The 16,558-nt window shown below is 35.2% G+C and overlaps 1 protein-coding gene across 2 annotated transcripts in view; it reads right to left on the bottom strand.

Moving 5' to 3' along the window:
- Positions 1 to 16,558, bottom strand: part of LOC109105724 (chloride channel protein 1-like) — a 32,114-nt gene continuing 15,556 nt past the window's right edge. For both annotated transcript variants that reach the window (XM_042772254.1, XM_042772253.1), the window contains exons 4-23: positions 16,151 to 16,279; positions 15,525 to 15,658; positions 14,420 to 14,497; positions 13,342 to 13,420; positions 11,836 to 11,961; positions 11,113 to 11,197; positions 10,522 to 10,623; positions 10,248 to 10,332; positions 8,708 to 8,863; positions 8,553 to 8,622; positions 7,371 to 7,481; positions 6,997 to 7,210; positions 6,667 to 6,800; positions 4,242 to 4,423; positions 3,950 to 4,031; positions 3,656 to 3,732; positions 3,125 to 3,169; positions 2,910 to 3,014; positions 1,018 to 1,104; positions 1 to 923 (exon numbers count right to left, since the gene is read on the bottom strand). In XM_042772254.1, coding sequence (XP_042628188.1) covers positions 555 to 923; positions 1,018 to 1,104; positions 2,910 to 3,014; positions 3,125 to 3,169; positions 3,656 to 3,732; positions 3,950 to 4,031; positions 4,242 to 4,423; positions 6,667 to 6,800; positions 6,997 to 7,210; positions 7,371 to 7,481; positions 8,553 to 8,622; positions 8,708 to 8,863; positions 10,248 to 10,332; positions 10,522 to 10,623; positions 11,113 to 11,197; positions 11,836 to 11,961; positions 13,342 to 13,420; positions 14,420 to 14,497; positions 15,525 to 15,658; positions 16,151 to 16,279 — 2,450 coding nt within the window. In that variant the 3' untranslated portion in view covers positions 1 to 554. The remainder of the gene's footprint in view (positions 924 to 1,017; positions 1,105 to 2,909; positions 3,015 to 3,124; positions 3,170 to 3,655; positions 3,733 to 3,949; positions 4,032 to 4,241; positions 4,424 to 6,666; positions 6,801 to 6,996; positions 7,211 to 7,370; positions 7,482 to 8,552; positions 8,623 to 8,707; positions 8,864 to 10,247; positions 10,333 to 10,521; positions 10,624 to 11,112; positions 11,198 to 11,835; positions 11,962 to 13,341; positions 13,421 to 14,419; positions 14,498 to 15,524; positions 15,659 to 16,150; positions 16,280 to 16,558) is intronic.

Below are 16,558 nucleotides of genomic sequence, written 5' to 3' on the forward strand. Positions count from 1 at the left end.
ACGGGTTTGGAACGACATGGGGTAAGTGAATAATGACAAAATTTTCATTTTGGGATGGAGTAACCCTTTAACACTGAATTGAGTTTAACTTGTATGTTGAACCTGAAATATTGCTTTAAATTTCATATCTATAAAGTAAAAAAGTTTTATCAGGGAAAGTATGACTAAATTAACCTGACTACATTAGGTTACACTAAGACAAAGTTCAGATCAGATGCAAATAGCTTGTTAGGGGGAAAAAAAATCTAAATTTTTACAAACCTTTTTACAGTGATATAATATCAGGTACAGCAGACAAACACAGGGATCGACTAGCAAAGAGAGAGAAGACATTCAGTGAGATGTGTCAGACCGACTGTCCATATGTACAAATGTATAGACAACAAAAGAAACGCAAGTGAAAAAAACATCTAGAAAGAAAGAGTATAGAGAGTCCTGTCCGGAGAGTAGAGAATCAACCAACAAGTCTTGTGCAAGTGGCTCGTGCTGGGCTCAAAGGCGGCACCATAATATGGTTTGCCTCCCCCTGGAGGGCTGAATTTGAGAAAATAGACCTATAAAGGCTCCTCATCACTCTCTCTATCAGCATCCGCCTCTCCTTCAGGCACAGAACGAAGAGAGGAGAGAGGGACTGTGGAAGAAGGGGAAGGCAAATGCTCCTGAGAGGTGCTGGCGGTACTTCTGCTGCTGTCCGTGGCGATATCACACTCTTTGTCAGCTGTCTGGATACAGCTATCAGCAGAATCGTCTTGAGTTTCTCTTTTCACTCCCTCACTCCACAGCTCTCTGTCCCTTGTGGGAGAGGACGGGACGGAAGGGGAATGAGAAGGCTTTTTGGCCTTGCGTCTCGCGTCTCTGAAACTGGCCAGAGGAGGACGGAGCCGCACTCCGCTACGAGTCGAACCCTCGATTGCTTTCTGGAGCTGGAAGAGAGAAGCAAAATGATTTACTCTTACACACTAGCACATGATAGAAAGTATGCAGAAATGCATGTAGACAGAGACGATAAATCTTTACCTCTTTTAGTGCGACCACCCCGACCAGTTTACCAATACTAGTTACATACGCATGACTGAGACCCAGGAGAGAGAACAGGGTGTGTGTCTGAAACAAACAAACAAACGTTTTATTTATGTATATGTGTATATATTACAGCTGTCGATTTAACACATAAAAAAGATAATTTAATTAATAAGTTATTATTAAGAAATTATTAGTGCATTTAACATACAAGCCCTGCAACAGACCTACATAGGTTATCTTACATTTAGTACAGTTGATTAGTGATAAACGATGTAAAAAAAAACATCAAGATACTGGGGCAATAATGAGTTTTTGTCTCATATTTATATTACAGTGTTTCATTTCTGAGTGAATGTGCGTTTTGAACTTATCGGGTGAATAATTCTACGGCTCATTCATAAAGAGAGTCATTCACTCCATTCCTGAATAAATCAGCTGTTTGAAGGAATCAAATAAATGAATGGAATTTACTGCCACCAACTGGCAGATTTCATTTTTTTATTTTGAGAATCAAAATAAGATAAAAAAAAATAATAAAAAAAAACTGATAATAAAAAACATTTTATTAAAGGTGCTGTATGTAAGATTTTGACTCTACTAAAGCATAAAAATACCACAATATGTTTGCAGATATTTAAGAAACATGCAAAGTTAACATACTTGTTTATCTGAAAAACAATGCTACAGTCAGTTATTCTCCTTTGAAAATGTGCGTTCCTGGCCGGAATGTCAGTGTTTGTTTTGGTTTGTCAAACCCACCCACTGCCAGTTTACCCAATTGTATTTCAGCACCCCGGGATGCCAGTTGGTGGAAAACACAGCATATTTCATTTCATTCATCAAGTGCACTCGTTCCTGTTGGTGTCGTCAATCTGGCAACCTGTGTGTGCCAAGTTTTTAGGAGGAGGGGCCGGGTGAAAAATCCCCTCTCCAATATTTTGAATTTGGACTGCAATACCTAGTTCATCCACTCGGTGTCAACCCTACATACGGCACCTTTAAAGAATAATTTCATATTTACATATTACTAAAATATTAATATCCATTTAAAACCCATTCATCTCATGCCATTATTTATGCAATTGTAATTGCAGTGTAAATGCATTTATGCCACCTCCAAGCTGAGTCTGTAAATATTAATTCTATTTGTGTGTATGTTTGTGTTTGTGTGTGTGTGTGTGTGTGTGTGTGTGTGTGTGTGTGTGTGTGTGTGTGTGTGTGTGTGTGTGTGTGTGTGTGTGTGTGTGTCTGTTTTCAAATAAAAAAACCAAAATGTGTGTGTGTGTGTGTGTGTGTGTGACCCTGGACCACAAAACCAGTCATAAGGGTAAATTTTTTGAAATTGAGATCTATACATTTCTGCCTATTTAAAGCTTTTCTCATTTAACCCAATAATTACTTTATCTTTTGGAGGTAATCTCTAAGCCAAATTTGACTAATTGCCACATCAAATGTTTTCTAAAATATATAAATAGAATTATATATATATATATATATATATATATATATATATATATATATATATATATATATATATATTATATATATATATATGTTATTTCTTTATTATTATTATTATTATTATTATTATTATTATTATTATTATTATTATTATTATTAATAATATTAATATAAGTATATTAATGCAGAATACTGTTATTTTTAACATATTTGAAAAAGATATTAACATATAAACACCTGAATGCAGGATATAATGGTGCTGTTTTTATCGAAAAACACATTTCCCTGAGGGCATGAAATAATGAGTGCTTTGGACTGACATTCAAATACAGATAAAGACTAAATCATGATTCACTTGGAAAGACATAAATCCTCAATATAATACACAGTATTTCATATGTGATCTCAGTCGGATTGTGGATTACCTTATGCAAAGATGTTCTCTCCACCAGCTGAAAAGGTGAAGGGTCAACACGGATCTGATCAATGTCAATCGGCTTTTCCAGCTCTTCCTCTTCCCAGGCTTTGATCTGAACACCCCAATACAACATAATCAGCTCACAGACAGCTTTGGGTCTGATGTGCTAATTGTAGCCATCTGTCTGAACTGCAGTGGAAATAAATCAGTTCATCACCCTACCTCTTCAGGAGTCATGTTATCAACTACAGGAGGAGCTGCAGGGCTCTACAGAGAGAGGAATGAGAGGGAGACAGGGGGTCAGAAGTAGTACGTGAATGTTTGGAGGATAACATCATAATTCACTAAAAATAACCCTATAAATTTTTTTATCCCGTTTTGCGACTCCACCTGCCCTACACAGCGTGTATGACACCACCTGCTGGTGCGAACTGAAAACTGAAACTGTGATCTCATGGAACATTTATTTTGATGCAAAATGTAAAAAAAAAAAAAAAACTAAATATTTTTTTTTTTTTTACTTTGTCTGTGCAAAGATATATCCAAACTCTTGCCATGACCATTTACCACATAGCCAATAAACTTGTTGGTCCATTACGGTACACAAGATTTTATTTGTTTTTACAAAATGAGATAATTAAAAGCATGCCATAGATGATTTCCTAGTTTTAAACTCATACACACGTTAACTCCACTCATGCCTTCAGAAAGTTACACTGCCCTAGTAAATGACAATCATGCTAAAAAACACACCTCTGGTTCAGTCTGTCCTGATGAGGAAGACGAGGAGAAAAGACGATGAAGAGTCCTCCTCATGGACTGCAGGGCACCTGTTATGATTTGAAGAACACCGGTTCAATTTAAACAAGCCAACTTTGATATCAAAAACTTCTACTGGTGGACATTTAGCTGGAATGAATGAGCTTGAATTGGTTTTGTGAGTACATTCTAACACAAGGTCTATATGCTGAATTGGTGTAGAGCTGGATACTGACCAGTTAGAACCTTTAAGATCTTGTTGCCAGGTAACAATACATATAAACTTACCAGATGTGGTGTGATTAGTGGAGATATCTGTGGTTTTGGTGGACCCCAGCGGGCCGTTACACTCTTCAGAGACTCTGTTATCCTGTTAAACATTTTAGTAACAGTGTACGATTAGTACACTCAAATAATTTGCTTGATTTTCAGAAAAGAACATATATTTGGCATAAAGTTCTGCTTATTGATGTCAGATCAGAGAACTTAAAATCTGCCTCTGAGCAAAACAAAAAGAGAACAAAGATGTTCTCTTAGGGGTTTTTCTGGGAAAAGCAGTGTGTGAGAATACTCCTCTCACCTCGTCTCCATTCTCCTCTCCAACCTCCTCATCCACAAAGGCGAAGGACTCCCAGTTGACCTGTGACCCCGGGCTGGAAACGCCCTCACCTCGGTTATAAACCCGCCTCTCGGCTGAGAGACACCAATCCAAGGCAGCCTGAAGTTCACATCTCTCAATGGAGCCCAATAGAATCATTGACTCTGAACGTGGGAAAATAATTGACTTTTTTGACATTTTTGCCAAAAAGAATCATCACACTTCTGCACATATTAGTCTAAAAAGCCATCATAACTTTATATCTCATAATTGCAATTTTGTGTCCCGTAATTGCAATTTTATTCCTCACAATGTGACTTTATATCTAACAATTGTGACAATTTCTCATAATTCTCATAATTGCTCTTATAATGTGACTTTATTATTTTTAACTTTACTTCATAATTACCTTTATTTTGTACTCTTTGATGAAAATGGGCTTCTATATTTTCCAGTGTGGCTTTATATCTCATTGTTGCGACTGTTTTCTTATAATTGTGTCTTTATTTCTCTCAACTGTGACTGTATATCTCACAGTTTGACTTTATTTCTTGCGATGTAACTTTATCTCTCTTAATTGTGACTATTTTTCATGGTTGAAAGTTTATATCTTTCAGTTTGACTCAGGGCCGTAACCACCACAGACATTGAGGGGGACAAGTCCTCCCCAATAATTAAAAGTTGCCAAACTGTCCCCCCAATATCTTAGGATGACAAAAAACCTTTAAAAGATATATTTAAGCAGCTCTCTTGTTAGGATGACGAAAACCTTTAAAAGTTATATCTGCAGCCTGCTCTGCCTCTGCGGTCTAACAGCGCTCGTCAATGTTGCAATAACTGAGATGACCAATCAAATCAAAGTAGGCAGGGTTTACCTGCATCTGTGCATCTCTTTCTACAAAAAAATAAAGCTGTGAGTTTAATTACTTAAAAACAGTGATTTGACCTCATCGTTGTTGAGTAATATAATGTAGCAATCCAGTATCAAAAATATTTTATTATTAATTAAAGTCGTGGGGCAGCGGGCCGTAGACAATACGTTTCTGTGCCCTGATTTGTGTGCGAGTGGTGTGTGTGTGCATGGGTCAAGTGGCGCATTAATATAGCTTTTTATATATACACTGCTGTTCAAAATCAGTTAGATTTTTAATGATTTTTTAATTTTAATGAGTCTTTTATGCTCTTCAAGGCTTTATCTATTTGATCAAAAAATAAAAAAAAAATAAAGTCATTTTAAAATATAATTTAGTTTGTGACGCAGTGCTGAATTTTCAGCATCATTACTCCAGTCTTCAGTGTCACAAGATCCTTCATAAATCATTCTAAATAATATGCTGATTTATTAACAGTACTGAAAATGTTGTGCTTCTTAATATTTTTTGGAACCTGTGATACTTCTTTTTTATTATTTGACGAATAAAAGGATAAAAAGAATAGCATTTATTCAAAATAGTAATCTTTTCTTTAAAAAAAAAAAAAATTATCCATTTAACACATCCTTGCCGAATAAAAGCATTAATTTTGTTTTTTAAAAAAGAAGAAACCATTTAATGACCCCAGACTTTTGAATAGTAATTTCTATTTTGAATAAATACTGTTTAAAACACTTGTCTTAAAAAATAAACACTGTTGTCTTTTTAACTTTTTTTTTTTCAATGAATCCTGAAAATAGTAGCACTCCCAAATAAAATATGAAGCAGCACATATTTTATAAATCATAAATCAGCAGAGTAATAATGAAAGTAATTGAAGTAATAATGCTGAAAACTCAGCTTTGTTTCACAGGAATAAATTATATTTTAAAGAATATTAAAATATAAAACTTATTTTAAATTGCAATAAAAATTCACAAAATGGCATTTTTCTCTGCATTTTTGATCAAATAAATTCAGCCTTGATGAAAGAAACTTCTTTTAAAAACATTAAAAAGCTTACTTATCCCAAACTTTTGAATATATATATATATATATAGGTAAGTTGGTCCCCCCCAATGTTCAAGACACTGTTACGACCTTGATTTGACTAAACAGCATAACTGAGAATTTAATTGTGATTTTTTTTTCTTGTAAATGTGACACTTTTTTTATAATCTGACTATTTAATATTACCTTCATCTCAAAATTACAGTACCTTTTTTCTTTTTTACTCTGAGACAGAAATGGGTTTCCACACTACTGTATATCTTGCAGAGTGAATTTATATCTCGCAATTGTGATAGCTTGTAATTACTAAATTTGAATATTTCATAATTAACTGTAACTGTGACTTTTTTTGAAATTGTGATTTTATTTCTGACAAAGTAACTATTTATTATTTTGAACTTTTTCACAATTACTACAATTTTTGTATATAAATAAAATATAATCTGCGATATGACGACAAAGTATTTTGTTCACCCAACACAGACCTTTGGAGTCGACGAGCGGGATGGTTTTGAGAGACGTGGACTCCAGGAGATCGTTCAGCTCTCTGTAAGTGGACTGAGGTGACAGAAACTTTATTTTCTTCACCATGATGTCCTCCACAAAGATATTATATTTACTGCCATGCAGAGAAAGAGAGAGATATTTTATGTCAAAATAGTTTCTTTGAATTTTTTTCATTTCAAAACCATCTAAATAAACCTCTAAAGAAGTTATATTGTTCGAAGGGAAAAGAGGTCAAAGATACTATAATCAGTTCAGATCCAACATCACATCTAAAAATACACCAGTCTCTAGAGATCTGGTAGTGGTACCTGATGTGGCCAATGCCGAGCTCTGGAAGATAGGGCAGCTTTTTGACCTGAATGATGGAGTCATAAAGAGAAGGCTGTAGACCCTGTGCCACCATGTTGGCAAGAATCACAGCCACCATCATGGGCAGGATGTGCGAGATCTGACCCGTCAGTTCAAAACAGATGACTGCTGTTGAAACTGTGTGTGTGACTGCTCCTGTCATAGCTGCTGCCCCTACACACACACACACACACACACACACACAGAGAAGCAGGGGGTCAGATGCAGAAAATCTGAAAGGGGATGCATACGAGAAGTATAAAACTGCTACTTTAAGAGTAAAACTGGATTTTAGGGGTGTGAAGGGTTGGCTGGAAGGGGAATATTTGCAGACCTATCACTGCATAGCCTCCAGGCAGGATTTGGTACACGATCCCATCAAACAGAATTCCATTCGGAAACAGCGTGGCCATAATCTCACCCACCAAACGACCAAATGCTGCTCCTGCGTTTCAGAAACATCATCATATTATCTCAGTTAAAAATAATATATATGTGTCTCATTATGCAATTATTTTTCCCCTGCAAAGCCTACCATATCGTATTTGCTATGCAAATTCCCAAGGCCTTTAAATGAACATGATCAAAACTTGCTGAAAAAACCCGTTGTACACAATCTTTCACATGCCTTCTGTTGTCTGATTGATCGTTTTTACTTTTTAGCAATTGAAAGCTTTTAGTATCATTCTAAAAAGGCTCCACAAGTCTTTCTGATGTGAAATCTTAACAGATTTTCATGAAGTAAACGCAGAATATCTTTTATATTGTTAGTGATATTTCAAGATAAACACTTACTGGACTAAAGCAACTTTGTACCTGACTGAACCTTGGTTTACTTGATTATCCATACACCATTTTTTAGAAAAATAATTTCAAAATATTACTATCAAATATGATATGTCAGGCTTTTGGGGAATGTTTATTTTTACACATCTCACTCATAATTTTATTGCATTGAATTATATTTAGTAATTAGCAATAAAAAAATACAGAGCTTTAATCATAAAACTAAGCATTTAAATATCATCTTACTAATTAACTGCTATTATTAGAAGATATAGCACGAAAACTGATATTTATATGCATATATATATATAAGCAGTCTGCTATACTGTTATAAAGATCTGATTTATATTACAAGCTATCAGAACTGCATCTTACATGTGGCCAAATAAATATCAGCAACTACACTAAATTGCATATTTTTGCTCAGCTTTGGTCCTCTGAATAAAATTGAGATGTTTTTTTTCTCCTTGAGCATGAGCTCCTTATTCTTCTGTATCAAGTTATGTGAGAATTGTTTTATTATTTCACAGGATTAATATTATACTAGCCATACCCACTAAATATTTGATAGCACATAAAAGCACACAATGTTTTATTTAAGTTGCATCAGAACTTTGCATATATGGACACTGAGATATAAACAAAATGATATGTCCAAATTTAATAAGCAAAATTAATAGCTAGGTCTCAGAAAGTTACACGACATGCTAATCAAAAAAGAATGACTCACCCAATGTAAAAACAGGCATGAAAGCTCCAGAAGGGACTGGCATTGTAGTAGAGACCGCAGACATCCAGAACTGTGCGAACGGGAGACCAGAAGGAAATTACACAGCATACATTATGAAATTTGGTTACAAAAGTCTTTCAACAACAAGCCAGCACCTTCATGACGAAGAAGAGGAGAAGGATGACGAAGACGCTGACTTGTGGGTGGAGCCAGGCAGCAGAGCGACCCAATCCGGGTGGAGCCGGTGAACCCGAGATCTTTGTCCAAGTGAAGTTATCAAACAGTGAATTAATGCACTCTCTTGGCATCAGCTGTGTGACAAAAGAGAAACAGAGACTCAACATATTAAAAGACTTCCAAAGGACTCATTCATGACGTAGCAGTGAAGAGAAACAACAGCTGCCTTGTGAGTCTCAAGCAGCTCTTTAATGACAGTGTTACGCTTCAATAAACTAGCTAATCTAGGCTACATGTTACAATGTTTGTTACAATGAAGTAGCCATATTCAGAAAGTGAAAACCTACAATGGTGTAGGAATTGGTGCGTAGGGATGTAATCTCACAAATTAAAGGTGCACTCAGTCATTTTTTATACAAAAAATGAAAAGCAATTTCAGGGAATATCGGTAATATGATAAATACTCACATGAGATGAATAAAAAAAGAGCTGCTTAATTCTACATGGAGTGGGTCACATACGTCACATATGCATATGTCACATGATCAGACATTTTACACATATCAAGAATTACTCATGATTACAGAGACCCACACATGACATACAGGGATAGATAATAAAAATACACTGTAGATAATAATAATAATAATAATAATAATAATAATAATAATTAAAGATAATAATAATACTCTGTAGATAATAATAATAATAATAATAATACACAATAATAATAATGCTTATTTTAAAAAATAAAAAAGGTAATTGCGACTTTTTATCTCACAATTCTGACTTTTTTCTCTGAATTGCATGATATAAACTCACAATTGTGAGTTAAAATGTCATACTTGTGAGATATATAGTTGCAATTCTGAGAAATATAGTCAGAACTGCGAGATATAGACTTTTTTTCTCAGAGTTGCGAGTTTATATCTCGCAAGTATGACTTTATAACACACAATTATGAGTTTATATCATGCAATTCTGAGAAAAAAAGTCAGTATTGTGAGTTTATATCACTCAATTCTGACTTTATAACACACAACTGCGAGTTTATATCATGCAATTCTGAGAAAAAAAGTCAGAATTGTGAGTTTATATCTTGCAATTCTGACTGTATAACACGCAACTGCAAGTTTATATCTCCCAATTCTGTGAAAAAAAGTTGTCAGATAAAAAGTAGCAATAACCTTTTTTTTTTCAGTGTCGGAAACGGGCTTTATAGCTTTATCTATAGAATTGTTAGTCTATATCTTGCAATTCTGACATTATAACTTGCAATTGCGAGTTTATATCTCACAAATCTGTGAAAAAAAGTTGTCAGATAAAAAGTCGCAATAACCTTTTTTTTTTTTTTTTTTTTTTTTTTTTTTCAGTGGCAGAAATGGACTTCCATAGTTTTTAAAATTTGGCTTTTGAAAGAAAAAAAAAAAGCTTCTGAACTGGTTAAGTCTGAGTAACAGTCCTCTGCGGATGTAAACTTAAAACGCAAGTGTATAGTATATCCAAGCAAATACATACCTCTCCAGCCATGAACTGTCCGAAGCCCGGAGGAAATGTGAAGGAGGCTATAATTAGTGTCACAGCACCAGGATAAATCAACCGGCTACAACAAACACAAACAGATGTAATTACCACTGTAATGGTGTAGTATCATGAAATTTTGATGCTATTAATTTCACTGTCAATGTCATATGCAATGCAAGTCAAATAATAGAATAATTAAAAAAAAATTAATTTTAAAGCTAAAATTGGTTTATGAAAGAAGTTTATTCATATGTAAATGGTGACTTGCTGTTTTGTGAGGAACCGCGTAAGAGCCGTCGGTCTCCTCATGATCAGAACAACTTGTCTGTTCAGATAGACAAAGAACGCCCCTAGAAACCCACATGAGATCCTACAAAGACACACATAAATTTAGAAACATCAGCTAGAGATCAAAAATTGTGAAATCTATTTGAAGATACAACATTTGATGGGGCAGTCTTGGCCTAATGGTTAGAGAGTCAGACTTGTAACCAAAATGTCGTGGGTTTGAGTCTCTGTACCAGCAGGGATTGTAGGTGGGGGGAGTGAATGACCAGTGCTCTCTTCCACCCTCAATACCATGAATGAGGTGAGACCCTTGAGCAATGCACCGAACCCCCAACTGTTCCCTGGGCGCCACAGCAATATGGCTGCCAATTGCTCCGGGTGTGTGTTCACGGAATGTGTGTGTGTGTGCACTTGGATGGGTTAAATGCAGAGCACAAATCACATCACTTTCACTTAATATATCCAGCTACATTTATGGTAAACAATTTTTTTTAGGTGCATATAAACAAAATGAATCAATAACTGCACATTCTGTACAAGCACGTACATAGACACACACTAATCCACACACCCAATTATTGCAAAAGCTGGCAGTTCCTGCAGGTCAAAGGGGAAGTCCATACGAAAGTTTGTACGAAACAGTGCTGTTATCGTAACTGTGGAAAAAAACAAACATGCTTTAGTCATATTTAAGCAAAATCGCTGTTGTTCTGAATATCAGTACTGTTATTCACAACTACACTAAGTATGCTTGTGTAATAATGCTTTTATACAACAGTTAAATAAACATTAAATTAATATTAAGTAGACACAACATTGACACTTTGTCTATTTTTTTCCTCCGATGAAAATAGTTAAAAATGAAGGTAAAGCGGGATGAAATGTTGTGTGTCAACAATGGTGTCTGTTTACTGAAAGAAACACTATTATACGGAATGAAATAATCTAGTGAATTATTCAGTGATTCACACATCTACTGTCGTAACAATGTAACCTACAAAATAAGTCACTGAAAAATACACACCACTAATAAACAGACTGAAAGCCTGTCTAAAACATGCAAACACACACACAAGCAGACTGATAGAAAGAGTGAAAAGTTTTATTGTTGTTGGACTGTACATCAGCACCTTTGGAACATTGCTCAGCTGATTAAAACTGATGACCGGAACCAAATGTTTTATAATGCATTTCATTTATAGAGATCAGTAAGCAGTGGACAGCTTGACATCTAGCATGAAATTAATTTATTATTCATTTATCGTATCTGCTTGTGTGTGTGTGTGTGTCTCACCAGAATCTTTGTTCCACACTGACAGTACTCGGAATATGAAGGCACTGAACGTGGCAGCAAAATATCCTCTCCAGTAATTCCTCACTGCAAAGTATGTCGACGTGACCTCAATACTGAACAACACACCTGAGAGATAGAGAGCAAGTTTAGTAATAGATAAAAAAAGAAAGTTAAATAACAGCTGAGAAAGCAATTTAGAAACAGAACATAAGAGTGGATTAGTAATAACAAAAACAAATAATAATAGTTTAAAAAGTAAATAAACAATAAATTAATAAATAAATAGATCTATAATAAATAATGTAAAAAAAAAAAAAAATATTACAAAAATAATGACTATTTTCAAACAGTCTTCCCCAAACACTCTCACTATCTGCTATTGGTCAGTCAAACAAATAGCCCCGCCCCAAACTCACTCCAGTGGTTGAGACAGCATTGACAGGCACAAACAAACCACCACAGTCATGGAAAGCAACACATTTGGCTTCTAGAAGTAAAAATCTTAATCATTGTATCAGTTGTCTTATAATGTTAACTTATAAACCTTTAAATAAAGACCTATTCTGCACTATGAGGATGTTAATCAACTGTCTACAGTTTTGTTGAAGCTACATTTTCAACTTTTTTCTTAAATAATTTTGTCTAACCATGGAATTCCTGGTGAAAAACAACAGTGGCCATGATTCTGTAAAGAAATCCGATGAGCAAATCATCTCCAAAGAGCACTTCTGCCCCTGACCACTGCCATGAAATGCAGAGAATGACATAATATCACACCAATCTCCCTACACTCTACTTCCCACTACTCTCAAACTGCATGTTTTGCAATAAACATAAAAAAATATTGTTTCTATATATAACCACCATCTTTAAATCAATAGATTTATTTTTCTCCCTTGTTTTAATTTCGATAATGTCATTCACGATGCTTCATGGGACACCTTGTAGCCTTGTAGCTTGTTAGTTTGGTTCATAACTCATAGCTCATTAACACAAATGTATTTATTTTTTAATCCCTATGGCAAAAAAAACTTCTGGAACCAAGGCCGCTGAAAAAGTGTACTCTAAAATAATGATAATTTAATAATAAGAGTAGCATTAATGCTAAAGTGTTTACACCTACAGTCAAATCAACTGGCCAATGGCTTATAGTTCTTTTCTGGATATTAAGCTTTTCAAAAGTATATTATCATCAAAAAAAAATCATACTTCATTAGAGAATTAAATAAGCTTAAAAGAATTTACATTCAGACACAAACACTTTTCGAAATCCACATGCACTCTCTAAAAGTTCTTCAAATGTTCTGGCATGCTCTTTATCATGCTCTCCTCGGAGAGAACACACTGTTTAAGATAAATAAAACATGCACAGAATATAAATTTATAACACACGGGGGGCTTTTAACTATGAAGTGTTGACGAGGTTAATTATTCAGCAGGCATCAAGCTGAAAAAGAAGAAGAGGAACTGAAAACTACAGGGATAGAAGGAATGAGAGATTTTTACCTCCAAGGGGAGTCCCAAAACAGCAGCCCACCCCAACAGCACATCCTACTGTCAGTATGTCTGTGTAACCATAGGGGTTCTACTGACACCGAGACAGAAGAGAGAGAAAGAGAGAGAGGGAGTTTGAGGAGAAGGCAGAAAGGAGAATGAGGGTTAGAAGGGAGGGAGATGAAGGGATGTAAAGAGAAGAATAGATAAGGAATGTCAGCGGGTACATTGCGTGGGAGGGAGAGAGAAGAATAAAAAAAGAGTAGAGCCGAATGGAAAGAGAAATAAAGGGAATGATGGATAAAGAGAAGCAAAGGAAAAACAAAAGGATTACGTGAATACACAACTGTGTGGCAAAGAAAGGCAAACCAAAGCTTTACACACGTACCAACTAAGCATACTGTAAATACACTAAAAAAGAGAAAGAATATGAGAAAGACAAACATCATGTTGTGAAGTTCAGTGTACAGTGCGTATACATGGCACAATGCAATGCATGCTGGGTAAAAGTGGGCGTGACTTGCCTCCCACTGGGGCGGCGAAACAGGTGGCCACTCCCACGGCACAGGCACACACCAGCAGATCCTGAACATGGGCACTATTCTGGGTCATTTGGATGGGGTTAAAATAACAGCATCAGGACACACATTCAAGACACATGCCAAAAAATACCATCACTATTAATACAGACAGACGAAAATAATGAGGTGTTAGGGGAGGGACAATGAGACAGGGATAAAAAGAGAATACAGGGAATGAGAGAAGAGAAATATGCAATTAGTATGTCTAGCATTTATTTTAATTCATAAACATTAGACACGCACACAAATTGTAATATTAAACTGAGTATAACATTCAAAAGCTCATGATAAGTTCATCATAATCGTTAACTGTTGATCAGAGACAGGTTTTGGCATCTGTCTACTCATAAAATAACTCATGATGGCTGTGGTGTGGAGTGGGAATTGATATGCCAATGAGAGGTAACTTGATCCTAGATCAGCAGCTTCTGAAGAGTTACTCACACTCTCGTGCCACACACACACACACACTCACACAGATGAACATGCTCACAGGGACTGATTTTTACCTCATACACACCGGTGAAGATGGACATGACCCTGCTCAGCACTGCCGCACATATACTGGCAATATGCACAAAAGGACCCTGAGGATGTAATGGAGAATATTAATCAATAAATTACAGAAGATGAACAATATACTGTATCTATGAGGAGAGTTTATCTAACAAAATTAATTTCTCTGAATCAAACAAAGACCCGCAATTAGTGATGCAACCAGTTAGCAAGATACTGAACTAATGTACGAACAGAACTAAAGAATATGAGAATAAGAGAATGGGATGGATGGATGTACAGACAGAGAGACAGACAGGTTTGTAGATAGATAGATAGATAGATAGATAGATAGATAGATAGATAGATAGATAGATAGATAGATAGATAGATAGATAGATAGATAGATAGATAGATAGAGAGATAGATAGATAGATAGATAGAGAGATAGAGAGATAGATAGATAGATAGAAACAGAAAGACAATAGATAGATAGATAGATAGATAGATAGATAGATAGATAGATAGATAGATAGATAGATAGATAGATAGATAGATAGATAGATAGATAGATAGATAGATAGATAGATAGATTATAATCATATAATTGATTATAATTGTTATAATATTCAGTTCCATTACTGTGATGTTCATTTAATCATTATTATTTTTATTATTATTATTATTTTGTATATGTATACTAAGCTTTGGCAATATTGTATCATTTACATTCATGCCAATAAAGCAATCTGAATTGAATTGAATTGAATTGAACTGAATAGATAGATAGATAGATAGATAGATAGATAGATAGATAGATCGATAGATAAAAAAACAAAAAAAAAAAAAAAAAAAAAAAAAAAAAAAAAAAAAAAAAAAAAGATATAAAGATAGATAGATAGATAGATAGATAGATAGTCAGACAGAAAGACAAACTGATAGACAGATAGACAGATAGATGGACAGACAGACAGACAGACAGACAGACAATAGATAGACAGACAGAGACAGACAGACAGACAGAAAGATAGATGTAAAAAGATCTTTATATTTCAATAAAATATTGTACATTTATATATTTCTATAAAATTTTTAAATGATAAAGTAGCAGAGGTCCACCTCCTTCCCGATGGGCATACCACTGCCCAGCCCAGCCGTAAGACCGATGACTTTAGCCACAAACGCCTTGAGCGTCAGATACTCCTTTAACACCACACCTCTGAGAATGGTCTTGAGCTCAGGGATCCCAGAGCCTGAGGGACAGAGAAAAGATTTTCAAGAGAGAGGGAGCGATGCGTATGAAATTAATCCATAAAACACAAACACAATTTCACACAGAGTGTAGATCTTGTCACACGGATTATAAAAGAAGAAAAAAGACTGGCGTGTATCCTCTAGTCTGATGTGGAGCACATGAGAAAGCTATCAAAACAATTCTGGCGTGCAGAGGTGAGAGAAAGAAAGAGAAAACAAGGCCATGATGATCACATCTTGAAAAGAGGGCAGGAAGATTTGAAGTGTTGTGGGTGGTTAAGGTGGACTGAGGACAAAAACTAGACAAAAATTTAATATACAGCATAATAGCTGAGTACAGATGACAGAACAGAGGGACACAAAAATGATTTGTGACATTGTGAGCAGAGAACCAAAATAAAGATGTGAATGCAAGGGTAAAGAACGGAGGACAAACAGAAATAATACAAGGTAATAAAAGCAGGAATTAGAGGACGATGAGATGAACAAACCAATAGCTTGTGGAGAGACCAGGTGGCAGAAGAAGGATGCAAACACGATAAGAATGATGGGATACGAGACCCAGGCCAGATACTGCAGAGCCACATTCTCCTTCAGCTCTCCAAACATCCACTTATATGCTGAGAGAGAGAAAAACAGACAGGTTTAAGAGAAGTTCTGCTGTAAGACACTGTCTATTTGATCACACTAAGGCAGGTCCCATAATAATTACGAATGGGGATGAAAAATATTGAAGTGTTTTTGTTATGTTTTTTGTTTTTTTACCAATATTTTTAATCTGTTAGACAAGTCTTTCATTACTATTCATTCTTTCATTTCATTCAAACATGGTACCATTTGAAGCCTGTAATGGTATTCAAGGAATAGTTTATCTAAAAATTGATTTATTACAGACACGC

Source organism: Cyprinus carpio, chromosome A16, assembly GCF_018340385.1.
Source record: "Cyprinus carpio isolate SPL01 chromosome A16, ASM1834038v1, whole genome shotgun sequence".
In the NCBI taxonomy this organism is placed as follows: Eukaryota; Metazoa; Chordata; class Actinopteri; order Cypriniformes; family Cyprinidae; genus Cyprinus; species Cyprinus carpio.